This window comes from Anguilla anguilla, chromosome 12 (assembly GCF_013347855.1).
Source record: "Anguilla anguilla isolate fAngAng1 chromosome 12, fAngAng1.pri, whole genome shotgun sequence".
In the NCBI taxonomy this organism is placed as follows: domain Eukaryota; kingdom Metazoa; phylum Chordata; class Actinopteri; order Anguilliformes; family Anguillidae; genus Anguilla; species Anguilla anguilla.
Genome location: NC_049212.1, coordinates 19,622,139 through 19,642,587, shown reverse-complemented (window position 1 = coordinate 19,642,587; position 20,449 = coordinate 19,622,139). Strand labels below are relative to the sequence as shown.

At 43.7% G+C, this 20,449-nt stretch overlaps 1 protein-coding gene across 1 annotated transcript; it reads right to left on the bottom strand.

The window, feature by feature from the left end:
- Positions 1–2,845: 2,845 nt before the first annotated feature.
- Positions 2,846–17,938, bottom strand: LOC118209539 (extracellular calcium-sensing receptor-like). The gene is made up of 10 exons (XM_035384912.1): positions 17,706–17,938; positions 16,957–17,248; positions 15,458–16,261; positions 14,912–15,139; positions 14,537–14,660; positions 14,058–14,251; positions 5,007–5,810; positions 4,461–4,688; positions 4,190–4,313; positions 2,846–3,904 (listed from the first exon to the last, which is right to left on the bottom strand). Exons 1-10 carry the CDS (start codon positions 17,930–17,932, stop codon positions 2,994–2,996), a joined length of 3,936 nt encoding a protein of 1,311 aa, XP_035240803.1. The 5' UTR covers positions 17,933–17,938; the 3' UTR covers positions 2,846–2,993.
- Between the last annotated feature and the right edge of the window lie 2,511 nt (positions 17,939–20,449).

The window sequence follows — 20,449 nt, the reverse complement described above, 5'->3', positions numbered from 1 at the left end:
ACATCACTATTGTTGTTGTGACTTGTCACCAGAACCATCAGAAGAAGCAGCAAGAAAGAAAGAAAAATGGCGGGGGGGGGGGGGGGGGGGTTGGGGGGGGGAGGTGGCTCCGTATCACATCCACAGATAGTCACAGATTGTTCTGTTCTTCGTAGTTGAAAACTGATGAGTACAGAACTGCAGGTAATACATACCGACTGTTCTGAATGAGACACCCTTAACAGGCTGTTTGGATTACCTGCAGCTGTATCCTAGTTCATAATTCATAATTTCATCAGCAGCATGTTGTAATACTTTAAAAGGCAGGTTGTCAACAATGTAAATCCAAGTCCAAGTAAGTTTTTTGGTTCTGTGACATTGTCTTTCCTCTAAGGCCCATCTGAATTCCACCCTGCATGTTTGCCTGTGTTCTGCATTTCTGGTGCTCAGGTGACAATGATTCAAATCCGTCTGGGACATACTGCCACTTCAAACCCACAATCTCCTTATTCCCAGTACCTTTCCTCTGAAAATGGGGCCTAATTGCTCGTAAAATATGCAACCATCAGAGAGACAGTGCACACCAGAGGCCTATTGACCCAACTGCTGCATGATGAAATCATGTTCATGAATTATGCCCCCTGGCTATAATTTAGGGATGGGGAAAAGAGTCCAGCGCCCTAGTCCCTGTCCCTGCAGAGCTGGTTTGATTTTGAAGAGGTGTAAGCCAATTATCTTTCTGAGTTCATTTTGTCTGTTCATGTCATCATTGGCCACCCCCAGCTCTGCATCACGCCTGTTACAAACCCTTTGTCATCAGACACAAAAGACTGTTGTGTACTTTCACTAGAACAAGACAAAAACCATGTGAAAGAAATTGTGAAATTCAACTTTGTTGCTTTGTTTCCCACTTTAGCACCCAGCTGCCATCTCTGGCCCCCAGTAGGGCGACACTGACCTGCACACTCATGACTGAACTTCCAGAAATTACCTCATGCACGCAGAGGCTCGTGGGAAGGGCAGATTACCTCTCTCCCATGGTCCCTGTTTGCTGCTCAGTCAGGAATTCTCCACGGCTCCTCAGGACACAGTGGCCATTACAAATATTCACTTCAGCTGCATTGCTGGCACTTAGAAGCCAGGGCTCAGACAGAGGCTTGTCAGCCCAGCTCCGCTATGTCTCTACTCGGCTTCCCACAGTGGTTAATGCTGTATAAAATAAGAAGTTCATATTCAAAATGAATTAGCTTTTTATGAGTAAGTTTTTTTGTTTCTGGAAATAGATTTACTTTAGGTATGTTTTTATTTATTTGTAATTTCATTACGAAAAAAGTCTGCTCTGACTGAGTAGATTGACTGCTTAATTTACACTATATGACCAAAAGTATCTGGACACCCCTTGGTCTGTTTTTCATTGTTTGGGCCAGGTTCCTTAGTTCCAGGAAAGGCACATCTTAATGCTATAGCATACAATGACATTCAAGATGATTCTGTGCTTCCCCTCTTGGATGAGATGTTGGATGTCAGTTGTCCCCACATACTTTTGGCCATGTAGTGTAGCTCACTGAGAAAGCCCTTTATTCTGACCATTTCTTTCTTCTCATTTTGTTATTGTTAGGAATTCATTGTTCTTTTCGTAATTTTTTTCTGAATATGTTCCTGAACGTTTTAAACAGTAAGCAGTGATTCTGATGCATGCATGTGGTTTTTACCCCTTCAGAGTCCAGGCACAGTCAATGCGCTGGGTATAGGCCATGGTGTTTGTGGTGGAGGAGGTCAACCAGAACCCCTTCCTGCTCCAGAGGGTGGAATTGGGCTACGGGATTGTGGACAGCTGGGGGCAGTGCCCCTGGTCCCAGAAAAGTCCTGGACCTCATTGGAGACACTGCTTTCACACCGTGTATTATCCTATCTAGAACACCGGGTATTTCTCTGGTCATTCACAAGCTTGGATAATGCACTGGACATTATCCGAACGAGGTTGGAGATTTCACCTGGAGGTTATCATTGTTACTTAATGCTACACACACCCACACATGCACACATAACACACACACAGAGCTAGGTCACAGGTTAGAGACCAGACGAAGACCTGTTCCAAATATAAAATAAAGTTACATGTCTGACAAATGATGCAGTGACCCATTTTGGCAGTGGCCACTTTGTTGGGCCAATCAATGTTATTTTATAAATACCATAGCGCAGTATCATAATTTGCCATTCATCCAAGTTTTGTCAAACTAGGACCAATGGTACTACATTTTGGCCTGCAGGGGGCACTATTTTTAGCCAATACGTGTTATTTCAGTTATACCAGTACACAGTGTCATGATACATAAGCAAATAGGCCAAAGAGCAAATGTTCTGACCTGTATAGCTCTACTCCCAGTTGCATGCCTCCTGTGGCAGAATAAAAATGACCAAGACAAAATAGACACGAGGAATCTAGGTGTAACTATTTTTGAGGGTTAAGAAGTATATCATGTAAATTCCAAGTAGTTTTCAGTTTTTAATTAAATATCAGGGTAATTTGCTTCAGTTCAATAGAAGAAGAAAAGAGCTCCAACAGCAGCATCAAATAATTATATTGTTTTTATAAAGCAAACATTTTTTTGCTGATTAAGAAACAATATGTGGATATACAAGTATTAAACTCCAAGTAGTTCAACATCTGGTCTGTCCGGATGCAACCCTTTTAGAGACACCCAGTTTGCTTCACACTGCCCAGGATCCTCCACAGTACTAGTAGCATAACAGAAAAGATACTTTGGAAAGGATAAATAATTTGTCACAGAATTTATGAACCTTAAGATACCAATTCTCACCATGTCAGACAGAATGTTTCAATTATGCCAGTAACGGAATGCACTGTTAAAATCCATGTTGAATCTTTATTTTTTACATGAAGGTAAATGTCATTGAATTTACATAATTTCTGTTTCAAAGCCATATTTAAAACCAATACATTAATGGATGTATAACTTTGATAAAGTTAAAAAGTGCAAATAAAACATTCACTGCTTTGGAGCATCTCGTCCCATCAGGGCCTTCTTGGTGTTTTTCTCTGGATGCAGCAGGATGATGAAGCATTTTGGTGCAAATATCGCTCCCAGGAGCCCAAAGCTGGAGGCCAGGATGGCGAATATTTCCACAGCGACTGTGTATTTCCCCGGGGAGCTGACATAGGCGGGGACAAAGGCGATCCAGACGGCACAGAAGATGAGCATGCTGAAGGTGATGAACTTGGCTTCATTGAAGTTGTCAGGCAGATTTCTTGCCAGGAAGGCCAGCAGCAAGCTGATGGCCGCCAGCAGGCCAATGTAGCCCAGCAGAGCACTGAACCCGGCTATTGACCCAACCGCACACTCATAGATGATCTTAGAGTTCTGTAAACGGGTGTTTTTGTAGGGCACGGGTGAAGCAGCGGTCAGCCATGCCACGCAGATCACTGCCTGGATGATGGTGAAGGCCAGCACAGTGCCCCTCTGCTGCTGCATGCCAAACCACTTTATGGTGTTCCCGCCTGGTCGCGCAGCCTTGAAGGCCATCACCACCACGATGGTCTTGACCAGGATGCAGGAGATGCTGAGGGCAAAACTGATCCCGAATGCAGCATGCCTCAGCTGGCAGGTCCACCGTTGAGGCTGGCCAATGAACAGCAGGGAACACAGGAAACACAGTTTGAGTGACAGCAAGAGCAGGAAGCTCAGCTCAGAATTATTGGCCTTCACAACAGGTGTGTTCCTGTGGCGGGCAAACACGGACAGGGTAACCGCGCAGATGCATGCCCCCAAGACAGAGATGGTTGTTAGGGAGATCCCCAGGGGTTCCTGGAAGGAGAGGAACTCAATTTCCTTGGGAACACAGTGGTCTCGAAGTTCGTTTGACCAAAAGTCCACCGGACACTTGTAGCACTCCCTGGAATCTATGAGAGAAGAGTGGAAACTAATAACATACCTGCACCCTAAGAGCAAGGGAAAGGGGGAGGGGGGGCAGGGGGGCTCTTGGTCCATGTGTCTAGGGTTTGAGAGAGTTAGGTTCTAGAGTTGTGAGGCTCTAATATAAACATAAACAATTATTTTTTCAAAACATCCAGCAGGTACTTCTAGTGTATGTGCTTTCAACTTTGATTATATCAGACACATCCCTTTGTAACTGAGAGAGTTTTCTCTGTTAAATGTTTTGCTCTCTGCCCTGTGGGTGCACTGACCTGTCTGGTTGCTGATCTCCCCATCTGCACAGGGAAGGCAGTCAAAGCAGCAGACTGGCTCGCCCTTCCTTATTGCCCTCCTGGTGCCTGGGGGGCAGGGCTCACTGCAGATGGAGCGTGGGGGCTGGTGGAACAGAAATGTTTGCTGCCTAAACAGAACAGTTGACGTTTTCACACTAAACACCAGCGAGTCACTGACCTGCCTCAGTCCAGCTGAATGAAACCCTCACAGGAGAGCATAGATTTAGTAAGAAAAGAAGGAGTGGCTCACTTTGTTTGACTCTGTATTCCAGAAGATGTTTTTTTCCTCCAGCTGGAGCTTCTGTCCAGGAGGGGCGGATTCGTCAAAAACCCCGACTGTCACGGCTGTGATGGTCCCGTCTGCTGCCCTCTGCCAGTTCATCACATCATAGATGGCCAGGGCATCACCATTTTCATCAAAGGACACTTGGTCACCAAAGCTGGTGGTGAAGTTTACCCTTTGCAGGTAAGGTACCAGCTGCACAGGGGGCAAAAATTGTCAAGCTTATAAGAGCAATAGAAGGAATATTATATAAAAAGAAGGAGCTAAGATCAAAATTCTGCCACATACTAAGTTACTTTCAGGAAGTACTCTATTACTTCTATAACTAATGCTAAGTTAGTAAAAGAAGGGCAGCTCATTTCTCAGCTGCCATGGAAATACAGTGACTCTGGAATAAAAAGCATCCCCATTTTCTTCAATTTCTTTGAAAAAGATAAGCTGACATTTCACTATACAATATTTCTCAAGCCTGCATAATTTATCATTCACCGAATGTTTAAGAATATTTCTGACCTGCCAGGGTTGCAGAGTGTGCAGCTCAGCACAGGAGTGTCCTGGGAAGGGCCCTGTCCCAGGGGTGCACTGCAGCAGATCATGCAGGGCATGTGCCAGGGCGTACACAGCTTTGTAAACATTGTAAGAGTCCCTGAGCGCTGACACGTCACTGTACGCTGACTTTGCACCCTCCACACTCTCCTGTCCCGTGCACACCCTGCCAGGGGAGTCTGCTTTGAACCTGCAGCTGAACATCTCCTCCCAAAACAGGTTCACTATATTGTTGTCAGGGTCAAAATCAGGGCGAATACTGAGCAGGAAGTCCTGGAGCCCCGGGATTTCTCCCCTGCGGATGGCGATGCCCAGGGCCCCGCCCAGGAAGGGCAGCAGCTGTCGCGCCTGGAAGATGGTTGAGGTGGCCCAGGCCTCGCTGGCGATCCACTGCCGCTCTGTGAGGTTCTGCAGGACTATCTCCTCGATGAGGGGCAAGAGATACGCCTCTGTGGAGAATGCCACCACCACCCTGGCTGTAGAGCTGCGGATGATGCCCACGATCCGTTTGACCTCAGCCCGGTCGTTGTTGTGGGGCAGCATCTCGGAGAATGCCACACAGCCGAAGCGGCTGATCTCCCGGCGGAAGCCCTGGGCTGCGTGCACCCCATAATCATCATCGCTGAATAGGAGGCCCACCCACTTCCAGCCGTACTGCTCCAGGATCTGCACCATGGCTCTGACCTGGAAGGCATCACTGGGGATGGTTCTGAAGAAGGAGGGATACTGCTGTCTGTCACTCAGGCAAGAACATGTGGCGAAAAAACTCACCTGGGGGTAGAAGAAAGACAGGGAGGAATAAAAGTACAGAGAAGCACATCCTCAAATACCATCATGATTAGATTGAATACCCCCTACACCTTAGCTTGTACACAAAGCAGAGCTGAGCAGTAAATAAACTATTATTCACACAGAGGTCACAGGCAGGTTGTTGCCAGCTTTTGTCTTGACTGCCTTTATTAGTTATCGACTGCCTTAATAAAAAAAACAGCTGTACTTGTTAAAATGTATTAATTTATTTGATTTGTATGCAATTGACCCTGATAGGCAGCAGAAAATATTTAACTTTATACAAGATATACAAGTTGAGGGAAGTTATGTATTTCAGTGGTAAAATAAACAAAAGCACCAAAACTTAAACATGGTTTTTCTTCAGAGTCAAGCATTATGGTGGCATAAATTGAATGCAACTGCATGATAAAGGCAAATTTTTCTTTTTTGATTTTGAGAGTTAAATCTGAAAGGAACTGCAATTTATTTCAAAGGGAGAATCCTACTGATTTCAAGCTGTGGTAGTTTCACAAATTCACATATTTATCATATGGATATTACAGTATCTAGACGATCATGCTCCAGCTCATTTGTGAGTTCACAAATTTGATGACAACGTGCCATCATGATTAGATTGAATACCCCCTCTCTGTGATGCAGAGAGCTAAAAGCTCATGTGGGCTGTGGACCAGAACTTTTATACAGTACCATTGGAACACGAAACAGGCCCAGCACACTGGAGATGGCGATGGAGTGGGTGGAGCCCGGATCACCCACGATTCCCAGAACTGGTGGCGGACCTGTGCATCCGAAGTCAGAGAAGGACTCCTCTGTACCGCTGACTAGTGCTGTGGCTGCTCGAAATGCAACACCAAGCTTCACACAGTTGTCATAGAGATGGAATCCCAGGGTGATGTTGGGCAGCAGGTCTGGGTTTTTGTTGATTTCTTCAATCGCATATACCATGGTCTGTACTCCCTGGAACCCTGGAACATCAACCCTGACAGAGATGAAATGAAAACATGACAATGAAGAAATTTAATGTCTTCTATTTAAATTTCCTGTTTGTTTCTTTTTGAAGTTATGACACAGTATGTAGAACCTAATTATGTTATTTTTTGATTAAAATGTGAAATTACAAATGTATGGTGCATGCACATGCTTCACAAAGAAGGAGAAACAAATATGTAATGTTTGTATAACTGATCGCATTAAACAGTATTTTATGGAAAAATTAATGTGCATGATATTCTGTGACTTCTGTTCAAAATACCTTCTCTGTTCATATTGCCTTGCTGTAGTTGATGGTATTTGTCTGTTTGTCTGTCAATGTGTTTTGGTGTAAAGGTGTTTGTGTATTTGTGTAGGCATGTATGTGTGTGTGTGTGTGTTTGTATGTGTGTGCGCCCATTTCTGTGTGGTTGTCTTCTGATGTTTGGGAGTAGCGTGACTCACCTCTCACATCTCGGCTGTTCTGGCTTGGACGTGAAAGACAGCTCAGGGAACACTGTCAGCAAGTGCACCTCAAACAGCCCCCCAAAAACCACGTCCCCCTTGCGGTACACCCCGTTCAGACGGAAACGCTCCCGCAGTCGGCAGGTTGTCTGAGGAGAAGCAGAGGCCCAGGCCAGGGCCAGGTTCAGACACAAAGAGAGCACGGGCCTCATCCCTGCCACAGACATCCCCGATTTCACTGCTTGGCATCCACGTCACACACTTTTATAGAGTGCACAGCCCTGGCCCCTCTAGAGACCGGTTCCTTCAGTCACGTTGTACCCGTCTTTAACCCTTGTGAAGAATACTGGGGTTGCATTTTTTGAATTTTGTTATTGCGATTTGTTGTTAGTTCATCATATCAATACAATTCCACTTCATAATGTAGAATGTAGGTGAGAAGCTTTTAACGCCATTCATAATCAGTGTAATGTCTCCTTCATTGTACTTTGTGATCACAGTTAATAATGGCAAAAACAGTTTCAGCTATGCAAAAAGTTGAATATTTTCCATTTTACTGCATAGAACTAGCTACAACTGCACACAGCAATAGCTTACCACTAATCCAACAGGCTTTGATCTCTGATGTAATCTTAGTTAAATAGAATCAACTTTTTACTTAAGGACATAGCTATGAATCATTGAGACCTTATGTTATTCGGCAACCATGAACAGTAACAAAAAAACTTGCAGGTTTGTTATTTTCCAATTTCCCTCGCTTCAAATATACTCAATATCAATTTTTTTTATATAGGGGGCCTACATAAATCATAACAAGCTCATTACATTATGCAGAGTTTTATCTATAGAAGCAGAAAGCATAAGCGCCAATTGAAAAACAAATTTGCTTTTTTACATGTGTTACATGCATAATTTGTTTTTCAATGGAAAAATATAATTTTGTGGTGTTCCATTGAACTAAATATAAACTTTCATGGTCAAAAAGGGACATTTTTAAACGTGTGAAAAGTTTGGTGCTTTCCGTCGTGTTGCACACAAGATCATAATGAACGTGGATTTATGATTGTGCCACTGATCTGTATAAAAAATCATGTAAAACAATGTACAAGAAGGGCTTCCTCTGTTCTGATCCCCCACACCCCCATCCCAAAAGCCAAAACCATTATTTGTCTGTCTATAAGATGGTTTTCTTGTCTGTTTTTGAAAGATAGGTGTTTTAATGACTCAAATAACTCCCCAGAACTTTGCCTCTACTATGCGACCTGTGGAATAGCCTGCCAGGTTATGTAGTAAAGGCAGGAACTCAGGATTTTAAAGACCATGCTTAATGTGGTGTTAGATACTGTCTAGTCTCTAGGTAATTAGAGCACTAGATACAACTTAGTTATGGTTAGGGCTAGGGTTAGAAAATTGTGTGCATTGTTGAGTCAAATGGTCTGTTTTTTGTCATTATGTAATAAAGGAGAGGCTATTATCTCTTATACCATTTAGCTATTTTTCAAGGGTCAACAACAAGCAAAACTATAGCTACTAAAAACGCCGGTAGCTGTATAGAGCTTCCTGCTGAAGTTATGTACAATGATAGTCCGACTGTGTTTCAGCAGCACTGCTGACAGCGGAACAGTGGCGTCCTCACCTCCTGTTGGTGCTGTAGAGAGAGGATAGGGCCTCAACTGCAGGTCCATTCCGAGATGTAATTTACAATACACTGAGCGGCCTGTAGATGGCAGTCACATGCAGCAGGTGATAGTCCCACTGTTCTCTGCGCAACCTACGCTGGAATGTGTCTTTCTCTCTCTCTCTCTCTCTCTCTCTCTCTCTTCAGGCTGGATAAACATGGATCCTTGGTGCTCTAGCAACATCCCCCTGTAGACCATCACCGGCCTGGTGTGTTCTTCCCTCACCTATGCGGTCGCCCACACCATGGGGCCTTTTAGAATCCCAAAGGAGACAGAAAATAAAGGTAGGATGTTGGTACATGTGTGGTCCCACCTTTAAGTGTGTAAAACATGCTGATTGTATACCATTTATTATTTAAATGAGGCTATGAGTACGCAGCAGTTGTGAAAAATAGATTTAGGCAAAGCGAACATGTGTTGAATTAGCAAAACGTGAAAACAGCCAAACATTTCAAACATACAGACAGTTGAGAAATTAAAGGAAAAAACATAATAAATGAGTGGAGAAGCATAAAAAATGCAGATGGTTCCATACAAGTACTGCATGGTACAATTAAGCAATTGACATCCTATCATTCACTGTGACATGTATAAAATTGCTGAGCAGGCCCAGTTGACCTCGATTTTGGATCAACATGGCAAGAGGAAAAGATCTAAGTGACTTTGAACGAGTTCATTATTGGGGCTAGGATGGCAGGATCTTCAGTCATAAAGACTGCTCAACTGGATAGTGTTTTAACAGGAAAAGTGACTAAAGTGATATCTGCATCTAGATCTATGGGAAAAGCATCAGTAAAACAGTGTCAGAAATTGCAGTCGAAAGTGCGCACTCAATGAAAGTAATGCTTGTGCATTTTCAATTTTAAATAACACTTTCCCCTTACAGAGCCTTTCACAAAAACAAAACCCCATTAAAAAAATAACAAAATGTCATTGTGGCAAGTGAGTGCCACCCCTTCTGCCCTCCAACAGACTCACTTGAGACAACGGTTTGGTTTGTTAGCACTGCGTGCTCTTTTATTAAGCCAACGGCTTCGCTTGGCTACAACGTAACACAGATCTTTTGTTTTTCAGTAATTCTGTGCAGTTCCGTCTTCTCTCTGGCGTTCGCTCCCGAAGACTCCCGGTCTCCGCTTTTAAACCCCCCAGGCTCACTGTTGAAAACAATCAGAGGCAATCAGCGCAATTAAACAATTGATAATTATCGGCGCTGATGTATTATTTTAATTAACAAATACATAATGTATAATCAACCGACCTTGGTCATAAGCTGAATTCCATATATCTCTAAGACCTCATGCTGTTCAAAAACACTGATATAAGAGCAGTCTTGAAGCCACAGCAACCTGTGAGGACCAGACATTCCCTTCACCAGGTCTGTGGGGTTGTTCTTGTAAGCAAGGGGAGGTGGCTCCGTATCACATCCACAGATAGTCACAGATTGTTCTGTTCTTCGTAGTTGAAAACTGATGAGTACAGAACTGCAGGTAATACATACCGACTGTTCTGAATGAGACACCCTTAACAGGCTGTTTGGATTACCTGCAGCTGTATCCTAGTTCATAATTCATAATTTCATCAGCAGAATGTTGTAATACTTTAAAAGGCAGGTTGTCAACTATGTAAATCCAAGTCCAAGTAAGTTTTTTGGTTCTGTGACATTGTCTTCCCTCTAAGGCCCATCTGAATTCCACCCTGCATGTTTGCCTGTGTTCTGCATTTCTGGTGCTCAGGTGACAATGATTTAAATCCGTCTGGGACATACTGCCACTTCAAACCCACAATCTCCTTATTCCCAGTACCTTTCCTCTGAAACTGGGGCCTAATTGCTCGTAAAATATGCAACCATCAGAGAGACAGTGCACACCAGAGGCCTATTGACCCCACTGCTGCATGATGAAATCATGTCTATGAATTATGCCCCCTGGCTATAATTTAGGGATGGGGAAAAGAGTCCAGCGCCCTAGTCCCTGTCCCTGCATAGCTGGTTTGATTTTGAAGAGGTGTAAGCCAATTATCTTTCTGAGTTCATTTTGTCTGTTCATGTCATCATTGGCCACCCCCAGCTCTGCATCACGCCTGTTACAAACCCTTTGTCATCAGAAACAAAAGACTGTTGTGTACTTTCACTAGAACAAGACAAAAACTCCTCAGGACACAGTGGCCATTACAAATATTCACTTCAGCTGCATGGCTGGCACTTAGAAGCCAGGGCTCAGACAGAGGCTTGTCAGCCCAGCTCCGCTATGACTCCACTCGGCTTCCCACAGTGGTTAGTGCTGTATAAAATAAGAAGTTCATATTCAAAATGAATTAGCTTTTTATGAGTAAGTTTTTTTGTTTCTGGAAATAGATTTACTTTAGGTATGTTTTTATTTATTTGTAATTTCATTACGAAAAAAGTCTGCTCTGACTGAGTAGATTGACTGCTTAATTTACACTATATGATCAAAAGTATCTGGACACCCCTTGGTCTGGGGCTGTTTTTCATTGTTTGGGCCAGGTTCCTTAGTTCCAGGAAAGGCACATCTTAATGCTATAGCATACAATGACATTCAAGATGATTCTGTGCTTCCCCATCATTTTGGGGAAGGCCCATTCCTGTTTCAGCATGACAACACCCTGGGGCACACAATGAGGTCTGCAGAGAAATGTTTTTGTCGAGAACAGAGCCCTGACCTCAACCCCATCCAACACCCTTGGGATCAGCTGGAAAGCCAACTGCGAGCCAGGCGTAATCAGTGCCTGGCTTCACTAATGCTCTTCTGGCTGAATGGAATCAAATCCCTGCAGCAGTGCTCCAACATAAAGTATAAAGCCTTCCCAGAAGAGTGGAGGTTGTTATAGCAGCAAAGGGAGGACCAACTCTATTTTAATGCCCATACTTTTGGATGAGATGTTGGATGTCAGTTGTCCCCACATACTTTTGGCCATGTAGTGTAGCTCACTGAGAAAGCCCTTTATTCTGACCATTTCTTTCTTCTCATTTTGTTATTGTTAGGAATTCATTGTTCTTTTCATAATTCTTTCTGAATATGTTCCTGAATGTTTTAAACAGTAAGCAGTGATTCTGATGCATGCATGTGGTTTTTACCCCTTCAGAGTCCAGGCACAGTCAATGCGCTGGGTATAGGCCATGGTGTTTGTGGTGGAGGAGGTCAACCAGAACCCCTTCCTGCTCCAGAGGGTGGAATTGGGCTACGGGATTGTGGACAGCTGGGGGCAGTGCCCCTGGTCCCAGAAAAGTCCTGGACCTCATTGGAGACACTGCTTTCACACCGTGTATTATCCTATCTAGAACACCGGGTATTTCTCTGGTCATTCACAAGCTTGGATAATGCACTGGACATTATCCGAACGAGGTTGGAGATTTCACCTGGAGGTTATCATTGTTACTTAATGCTACACACACCCACACATGCACACATAACACACACACAGAGCTAGGTCACAGGTTAGAGACCAGACGAAGACCTGTTCCAAATATAAAATAAAGTTACATGTCTGACAAATGATGCAGTGACCCATTTTGGCAGTGGCCACTTTGTTGGGCCAATCAATGTTATTTTATAAATACCATAGCGCAGTATCATAATTTGCCATTCATCCAAGTTTTGTCAAACTAGGACCAATGGTACTACATTTTGGCCTGCAGGGGGCACTATTTTTAGCCAATACGTGTTATTTCAGTTATACCAGTACACAGTGTCATGATACATAAGCAAATAGGCCAAAGAGCAAATGTTCTGACCTGTATAGCTCTACTCCCAGTTGCATGCCTCCTGTGGCAGAATAAAAATGACCAAGACAAAATAGACACGAGGAATCTAGGTGTAACTATTTTTGAGGGTTAAGAAGTATATCATGTAAATTCCAAGTAGTTTTCAGTTTTTAATTAAATATCAGGGTAATTTGCTTCAGTTCAATAGAAGAAGAAAAGAGCTCCAACAGCAGCATCAAATAATTATATTGTTTTTATAAAGCAAACATTTTTTTGCTGATTAAGAAACAATATGTGGATATACAAGTATTAAACTCCAAGTAGTTCAACATCTGGTCTGTCCGGATGCAACCCTTTTAGAGACACCCAGTTTGCTTCACACTGCCCAGGATCCTCCACAGTACTAGTAGCATAACAGAAAAGATACTTTGGAAAGGATAAATAATTTGTCACAGAATTTATGAACCTTAAGATACCAATTCTCACCATGTCAGACAGAATGTTTCAATTATGCCAGTAACGGAATGCACTGTTAAAATCCATGTTGAATCTTTATTTTTTACATGAAGGTAAATGTCATTGAATTTACATAATTTCTGTTTCAAAGCCATATTTAAAACCAATACATTAATGGATGTATAACTTTGATAAAGTTAAAAAGTGCAAATAAAACATTCACTGCTTTGGAGCATCTCGTCCCATCAGGGCCTTCTTGGTGTTTTTCTCTGGATGCAGCAGGATGATGAAGCATTTTGGTGCAAATATCGCTCCCAGGAGCCCAAAGCTGGAGGCCAGGATGGCGAATATTTCCACAGCGACTGTGTATTTCCCCGGGGAGCTGACATAGGCGGGGACAAAGGCGATCCAGACGGCACAGAAGATGAGCATGCTGAAGGTGATGAACTTGGCTTCATTGAAGTTGTCAGGCAGATTTCTTGCCAGGAAGGCCAGCAGCAAGCTGATGGCCGCCAGCAGGCCAATGTAGCCCAGCAGAGCACTGAACCCGGCTATTGACCCAACCGCACACTCATAGATGATCTTAGAGTTCTGTAAACGGGTGTTTTTGTAGGGCACGGGTGAAGCAGCGGTCAGCCATGCCACGCAGATCACTGCCTGGATGATGGTGAAGGCCAGCACAGTGCCCCTCTGCTGCTGCATGCCAAACCACTTTATGGTGTTCCCGCCTGGTCGCGCAGCCTTGAAGGCCATCACCACCACGATGGTCTTGACCAGGATGCAGGAGATGCTGAGGGCAAAACTGATCCCGAATGCAGCATGCCTCAGCTGGCAGGTCCACCGTTGAGGCTGGCCAATGAACAGCAGGGAACACAGGAAACACAGTTTGAGTGACAGCAAGAGCAGGAAGCTCAGCTCAGAATTATTGGCCTTCACAACAGGTGTGTTCCTGTGGCGGGCAAACACGGACAGGGTAACCGCGCAGATGCATGCCCCCAAGACAGAGATGGTTGTTAGGGAGATCCCCAGGGGTTCCTGGAAGGAGAGGAACTCAATTTCCTTGGGAACACAGTGGTCTCGAAGTTCGTTTGACCAAAAGTCCACCGGACACTTGTAGCACTCCCTGGAATCTATGAGAGAAGAGTGGAAACTAATAACATACCTGCACCCTAAGAGCAAGGGAAAGGGGGAGGGGGGGCAGGGGGGCTCTTGGTCCATGTGTCTAGGGTTTGAGAGAGTTAGGTTCTAGAGTTGTGAGGCTCTAATATAAACATAAACAATTATTTTTTCAAAACATCCAGCAGGTACTTCTAGTGTATGTGCTTTCAACTTTGATTATATCAGACACATCCCTTTGTAACTGAGAGAGTTTTCTCTGTTAAATGTTTTGCTCTCTGCCCTGTGGGTGCACTGACCTGTCTGGTTGCTGATCTCCCCATCTGCACAGGGAAGGCAGTCAAAGCAGCAGACTGGCTCGCCCTTCCTTATTGCCCTCCTGGTGCCTGGGGGGCAGGGCTCACTGCAGATGGAGCGTGGGGGCTGGTGGAAGTTCTCATCATAAGAATAATGCCTTTCTTTTCATTTCAGTTCTGTTGATCAGCACATGCACTACTATTGGGTAGTCTTTCCAAGAAACCAAATGCTGTATATGTGACTTATGTTTGCTGCCTAAACAGAACAGTTGACGTTTTCACACTAAACACCAGCGAGTCACTGACCTGCCTCAGTCCAGCTGAATGAAACCCTCACAGGAGAGCATAGATTAAGTAAGAAAAGAAGGAGTGGCTCACTTTGTTTGACTCTGTATTCCAGAAAATGTTTTTTTCCTCCAGCTGGAGCTTCTGTCCAGGAGGGGCGGATTCGTCAAAAACCCCGACTGTCACGGCTGTGATGGTCCCGTCTGATGCCCTCTGCCAGTTCATCACATCATAGACGGCCAGGGCATCACCATTTTCATCAAAGGACACTTGGTCACCAAAGCTGGTGGTGAAGTTTACCCTTTGCAGGTAAGGTACCAGCTGCACAGGGGGCAAAAATTGTCAAGCTTATAAGAGCAATAGAAGGAATATTATATAAAAAGAAGGAGCTAAGATCAAAATTCTGCCACATACTGAGTTACTTTCAGGAAGTACTATATTACTTCTATAACTAATGCTAAGTTAGTAAAAGAAGGGCGGCTCATTTCTCAGCTGCCATGGAAATACAGTGACTCTGGAATAAAAAGCATCCCCATTTTCTTCAATTTCTTTGAAAAAGATAAGCTGACATTTCACTATACAATGTTTCTCAAGCCTGCATAATTTATCATTCTCAGAATGTCTAAGAATATTTCTGACCTGCCAGGGTTGCAGAGTGTGCAGCTTAGCACAGGAGTGTCCTGGGAAGGGCCCTGTCCCAGGGGTGCACTGCAGCAGATCATGCAGGGCATGTGCCAGGGCGTACACAGCTTTGTAAACATTGTAAGAGTCCCTGAGCGCTGACACGTCACTGTACGCTGACTTTGCACCCTCCACACTCTCCTGTCCCGTGCACACCCTGCCAGGGGAGTCTGCTTTGAACCTGCAGCTGAACATCTCCTCCCAAAACAGGTTCACTATATTGTTGTCAGGGTCAAAATCAGGGCGAATACTGAGCAGGAAGTCCTGGAGCCCCGGGATTTCTCCCCTGCGGATGGCGATGCCCAGGGCCCCGCCCAGGAAGGGCAGCAGCTGTCGCCCCTGGAAGATGGTTGAGGTGGCCCAGGCCTCGCTGGCGATCCACTGCCGCTCTGTGAGGTTCTGCAGGACTATCTCCTCGATGAGGGGCAAGAGATATGCCTCTGTGGAGAATGTCACCACCACCCTGGCTGTAGAGCTGTGGATGATGCCCACGATCCGTTTGACCTCAGCCCGGTCGTTGTTGTAGGGCAGCATCTCGGAGAAGGCCACACAGCCGAAGTGGCTGATCTCCCGGTGGAAGCCCTGGGCTGCATGCACCCCATAATCATCATCGCTGAATAGGAGGCCCACCCACTTCCAGCCATACTGCTCCAGGATCTGCACCATGGCTTTGATCTGGAAGGCATCACTGGGGATGGTTCTGAAGAAGGAGGGATACTGCTGTCTGTCACTCAGGCAAGAACATGTGGCGTAAAAACTCACCTGGGGGTAGAAGAAAGACATGGAGGAATAAAAGTACAGAGAAGCACATCCTCAAATACCATCATGATTAGATTGAATACCCCCTACACCTTAGCTTGTACACAAAGCAGAGCTGAGCAGTAAATAAACTATTATTCACACAGAGGTCACAGGCAGGTTGTTGCCAGCTTTTGTCTTGACTGCCTTTATTAGTTATCGACTGCCTTAATAAAAAAAACAGCTGTACTTGTTAAAATGTATTAATTTATTTGATTTGTATGCAATTGACCCTGATAGGCAGCAGAAAATATTTAACTTTATACAAGATATACAAGTTGAGGGAAGTTATGTATTTCAGTGGTAAAATAAACAAAAGCACCAAAACTTAAACATGGTTTTTCTTCAGAGTCAAGCATTATGGTGGCAACTGCATGATAAAGGCAAATTTTTCTTTTTTGATTTTGAGAGTTAAATCTGAAAGGAACTGCAATTTATTTCAAAGGGAGAATCCTACTGATTTCAAGCTGTGGTAGTTTCACAAATTCACATATTTATCATATGGATATTACAGTATCTAGACGATCATGCTCCAGCTCATTTTTGAGTTCACAAATTTGACGACAACGTGCCATCATGATTAGATTGAATACCCCCTCTCTGTGATGCAGAGAGCTAAAAGCTCATGTGGGCTGTGGACCAGAACTTTTATACAGTACCATTGGAACACGAAACAGGCCCAGCACACTGGAGATGGCGATGGAGTGGGTGGAGCCCGGATCACCCACGATTCCCAGAACTGGTGGCGGACCTGTGCATCTGAAGTCAGAGAAGGACTCCTCTGTACCGCTGACTAGTGCTGTGGCTGCTCGGAATGCAACACCAAGCTTCACACAGTTGTCATAGAGATGGAATCCCAGGGTGATGTTGGGCAGCAGGTCTGGGTTTTTGTTGATTTCTTCAATCGCATATACCATGGTCTGTACTCCCTGGAACCCTGGAACATCAACCCTGACAGAGATGAAATGAAAACATGGCAATGAAGAAATTTAATGTCTTCTATTTAAGTTTCCTGTTTGTTTCTTCCTGAAGTTATGTCACAGTATGTAGAACCTAATTATGTTATTTTTTGATTAAAATGTGAAATTACAAATGTATGGTGCATGCACATGCTTCACAAAGAAGCAGAAACAAATATGTAATGTTTGTATAACTGATCGCATTAAACAGTATTTTATGGAAAATTTAATGTGCATGATATTCTGTGACTTCTGTTCAAAATACCTTCTCTGTTCATATTGCCTTGCTGTAGTTGATGGTATTTGTCTGTTTGTCTGTCAATGTGTTTTGGTGTAAAGGTGTTTGTGTATTTGTGTAGGCATGTATGTGTGTGTGTGTGTGTGTTTATATGTGTGTGCGCCCATTTCTGTGTGGTTGTCTTCTGATGTTTGGGAGTAGCGTGACTCACCTCTCACATCTCAGCTGTTCTGGCTTGGACGTGAAAGACAGCTCAGGGAACACTGTCAGAAAGTGCACCTCAAACAGCCCCCCAAAAACCACGTCCCCCTTGCGGTACACCCCGTTCAGACGGAAACGCTCCCGCAGTCGGCAGGTTGTCTGAGGAGAAGCAGAGGCCCAGGCCAGGGCCAGGTTCAGACACAAAGAGAGCACGGGCCTCATCCCTGCCACAGACATCCCCGATTTCACTGCTTGGCATCCACGTCACACACTTTTATAGAGTGCACAGCCCTGGCCCCTCTAGAGACCGGTTCCTTCAGTCACGTTGTACCCGTCTTTAACCCTTGTGAAGAATACTGGGGTTGCATTTTTTGAATTTTGTTATTGCGATTTGTTGTTAGTTCATCATATCAATACAATTCCACTTCATAATGTAGAATGTAGGTGAGAAGCTTTTAACGCCATTCATAATTAGTGTAATGTCTCCTTCATTGTACTTTGTGATCACAGTTAATAATGGCAAAAACAATTTCAGCTATGCAAAAAGTTGAATATTTTCCATTTTACTGCATAGAACTAGCTACAACTGCACACAGCAATAGCTTACCACTAATCCAACAGGCTTTGATCTCTGATGTAATCTTAGTTAAATAGAATCAACTTTTTACTTAAGGACATAGCTATGAATCATTGAGACCTTATGTTATTCGGCAACCATGAACAGTAACAAAAGAACTTGCAGGTTTGTTTTTTTCCAATTTCCCTCGCTTCAAATATACTCAATATCAATTTTTTTTATATAGGGGGCCTACATAAATCATAACAAGCTCATTACATTATGCAGAGTTTTATCTATAGAAGCAGAAAGCATAAGCGCCAATTGAAAAACAAATTTGCTTTTTTACATGTGTTACATGCATAATTTGTTTTTCAATGGAAAAATATAATTTTGTGGTGTTCCATTGAACTAAATATAAACTTTCATGGTCAAAAAGGGACATTTTTAAACGTGTGAAAAGTTTGGTGCTTTCCGTCGTGTTGCACACAAGATCATAATGAACGTGGATTTATGATTGTGCCACTGATCTGTATAAAAAATCATGTAAAACAATGTACAAGAAGGGCTTCCTCTGTTCTGATCCCCCACACCCCCATCCCAAAAGCCAAAACCATTATTTGTCTGTCTATAAGATGGTTTTCTTGTCTGTTTTTGAAAGATAGGTGTTTTAATGACTCAAATAACTCCCCAGAACTTTGCCTCTACTATGCGACCTGTGGAATAGCCTGCCAGGTTATGTAGTAAAGGCAGGAACTCAGGATTTTAAAGACCATGCTTAATGTGGTGTTAGATACTGTCTAGTCTCTAGGTAATTAGAGCACTAGATACAACTTAGTTAGGAAAATTGTGTGCATTGTTGAGTCAAATGGTCTGTTTTTTGTCATTATGTAATAAAGGAGAGGCTATTATCTCTTATACCATTTAGCTATTTTTCAAGGGTCAACAACAAGCAAAACTATAGCTACTAAAAACGCCGGTAGCTGTATAGAGCTTCCTGCTGAAGTTATGTACAATGATAGTCCCACTGTGTTTCAGCAGCACTGCTGACAGTGGAACAGTGGCATCCTCACCTACAGTTGGTGCTGTTCACAGGATAGGGCCTCAACTGCAGGTCCATTCCGAGATGTAATTTACAATACACTGAGCGGCCTGTAGATGGCAGTCACATGCAGCAGGTGACAGTCCCGCTGCTCCCTACACAACCGCATCTCCACTGGAATGTGTATCTCTCTTGCTTTCTCTCTCAATTCTTTGTATGGAACATAACTTTTCATGTACGAAATGTTAAGTCTTTTGAGCAGACATTTTCAGGAAGTTCTCTTGCTGATGACTCTTCAGGCTGGATTACCACTGAATCTTGGTGCTCTGGCGGCACCCCTGGGTTGGCTGCCATCGGCCTGGCATCTTCTTGCCCCACTCATGCAGTTGCCCACACCATGGAGCCTTTCAGAATCCCAAAGGAGACAGACAATAAAAACAGGATATGGGTAGATGTGTGGGTCACACCTTTAAGTGTGTGTAACATGCTGATTTCATACAATTTATTTAAATGTAATTGCTGTTAATCTGTGGGAAGATTCCTTCCTTGAGGCCAAGCTAATCGCCTTCAGCTTGCTGATCTTCTTCACTGTCTGGATCTCTCTCGGCCTACCACACCTCTCCGGTGAAAATGCTGTTGCTGTGTAGATCTTTGCCACCTGGCCTCCAGCTTGCATGACATCTATGGTAAGGAGTGTGATCATGTCTCCACGTGAAAGTTGTGGAAACTGACAAAATTGTGCTGGGAACGGTTTGTAAGCGTTTCCAGGTGGAAACACCATTGGAACCATTCCTCTCCGTGCTCAGAACTGTTTGGCCCTACAGTGGAAAAGAGGCTTATGTTTCAGTGCTCTGTTTGCATCCAGCTGAACTCTAGTGCATTGGGCTACATCAGATTAATTTTTTTCTGGTAGTTATGAATTCAAAAGAACAGTCCTGCATATTGTAAAACCATTGAGTTAATTGTTTTTATTTTTGTAATGGCTTTGATTCAGACCGAAATCAATCTGATTGAGGTATAAAAATTATTTTGATTGTAGAGGGACAGTACAATAAACACAATGTGAAACAGATAAACATTTTGGTTCAAAATTTCATAGAGCTGCAGTTTATATTTCCTCTGTTCAATGCATTCAGAATGAACTGTTCTGTATCCA

Bases quoted from the DNA above. Each gene is read 5' to 3' on its own strand.
- LOC118209539 (XM_035384912.1), bottom strand. From the start codon at position 17,932: ATGTCTGTGGCAGGGATGAGGCCCGTGCTCTCTTTGTGTCTGAACCTG. The intron at 15,140-15,457 runs GTCAGAAATATT...CCCCCTGTGCAG, and splicing joins ACACTCTGCAACCCTGGCAG to CTGGTACCTTACCTGCAAAG. The intron at 5,811-14,057 runs GTGAAGGCCAAT...TTCTACCCCCAG, and splicing joins GCCACAGGAACACACCTGTT to GTGAGTTTTTTCGCCACATG.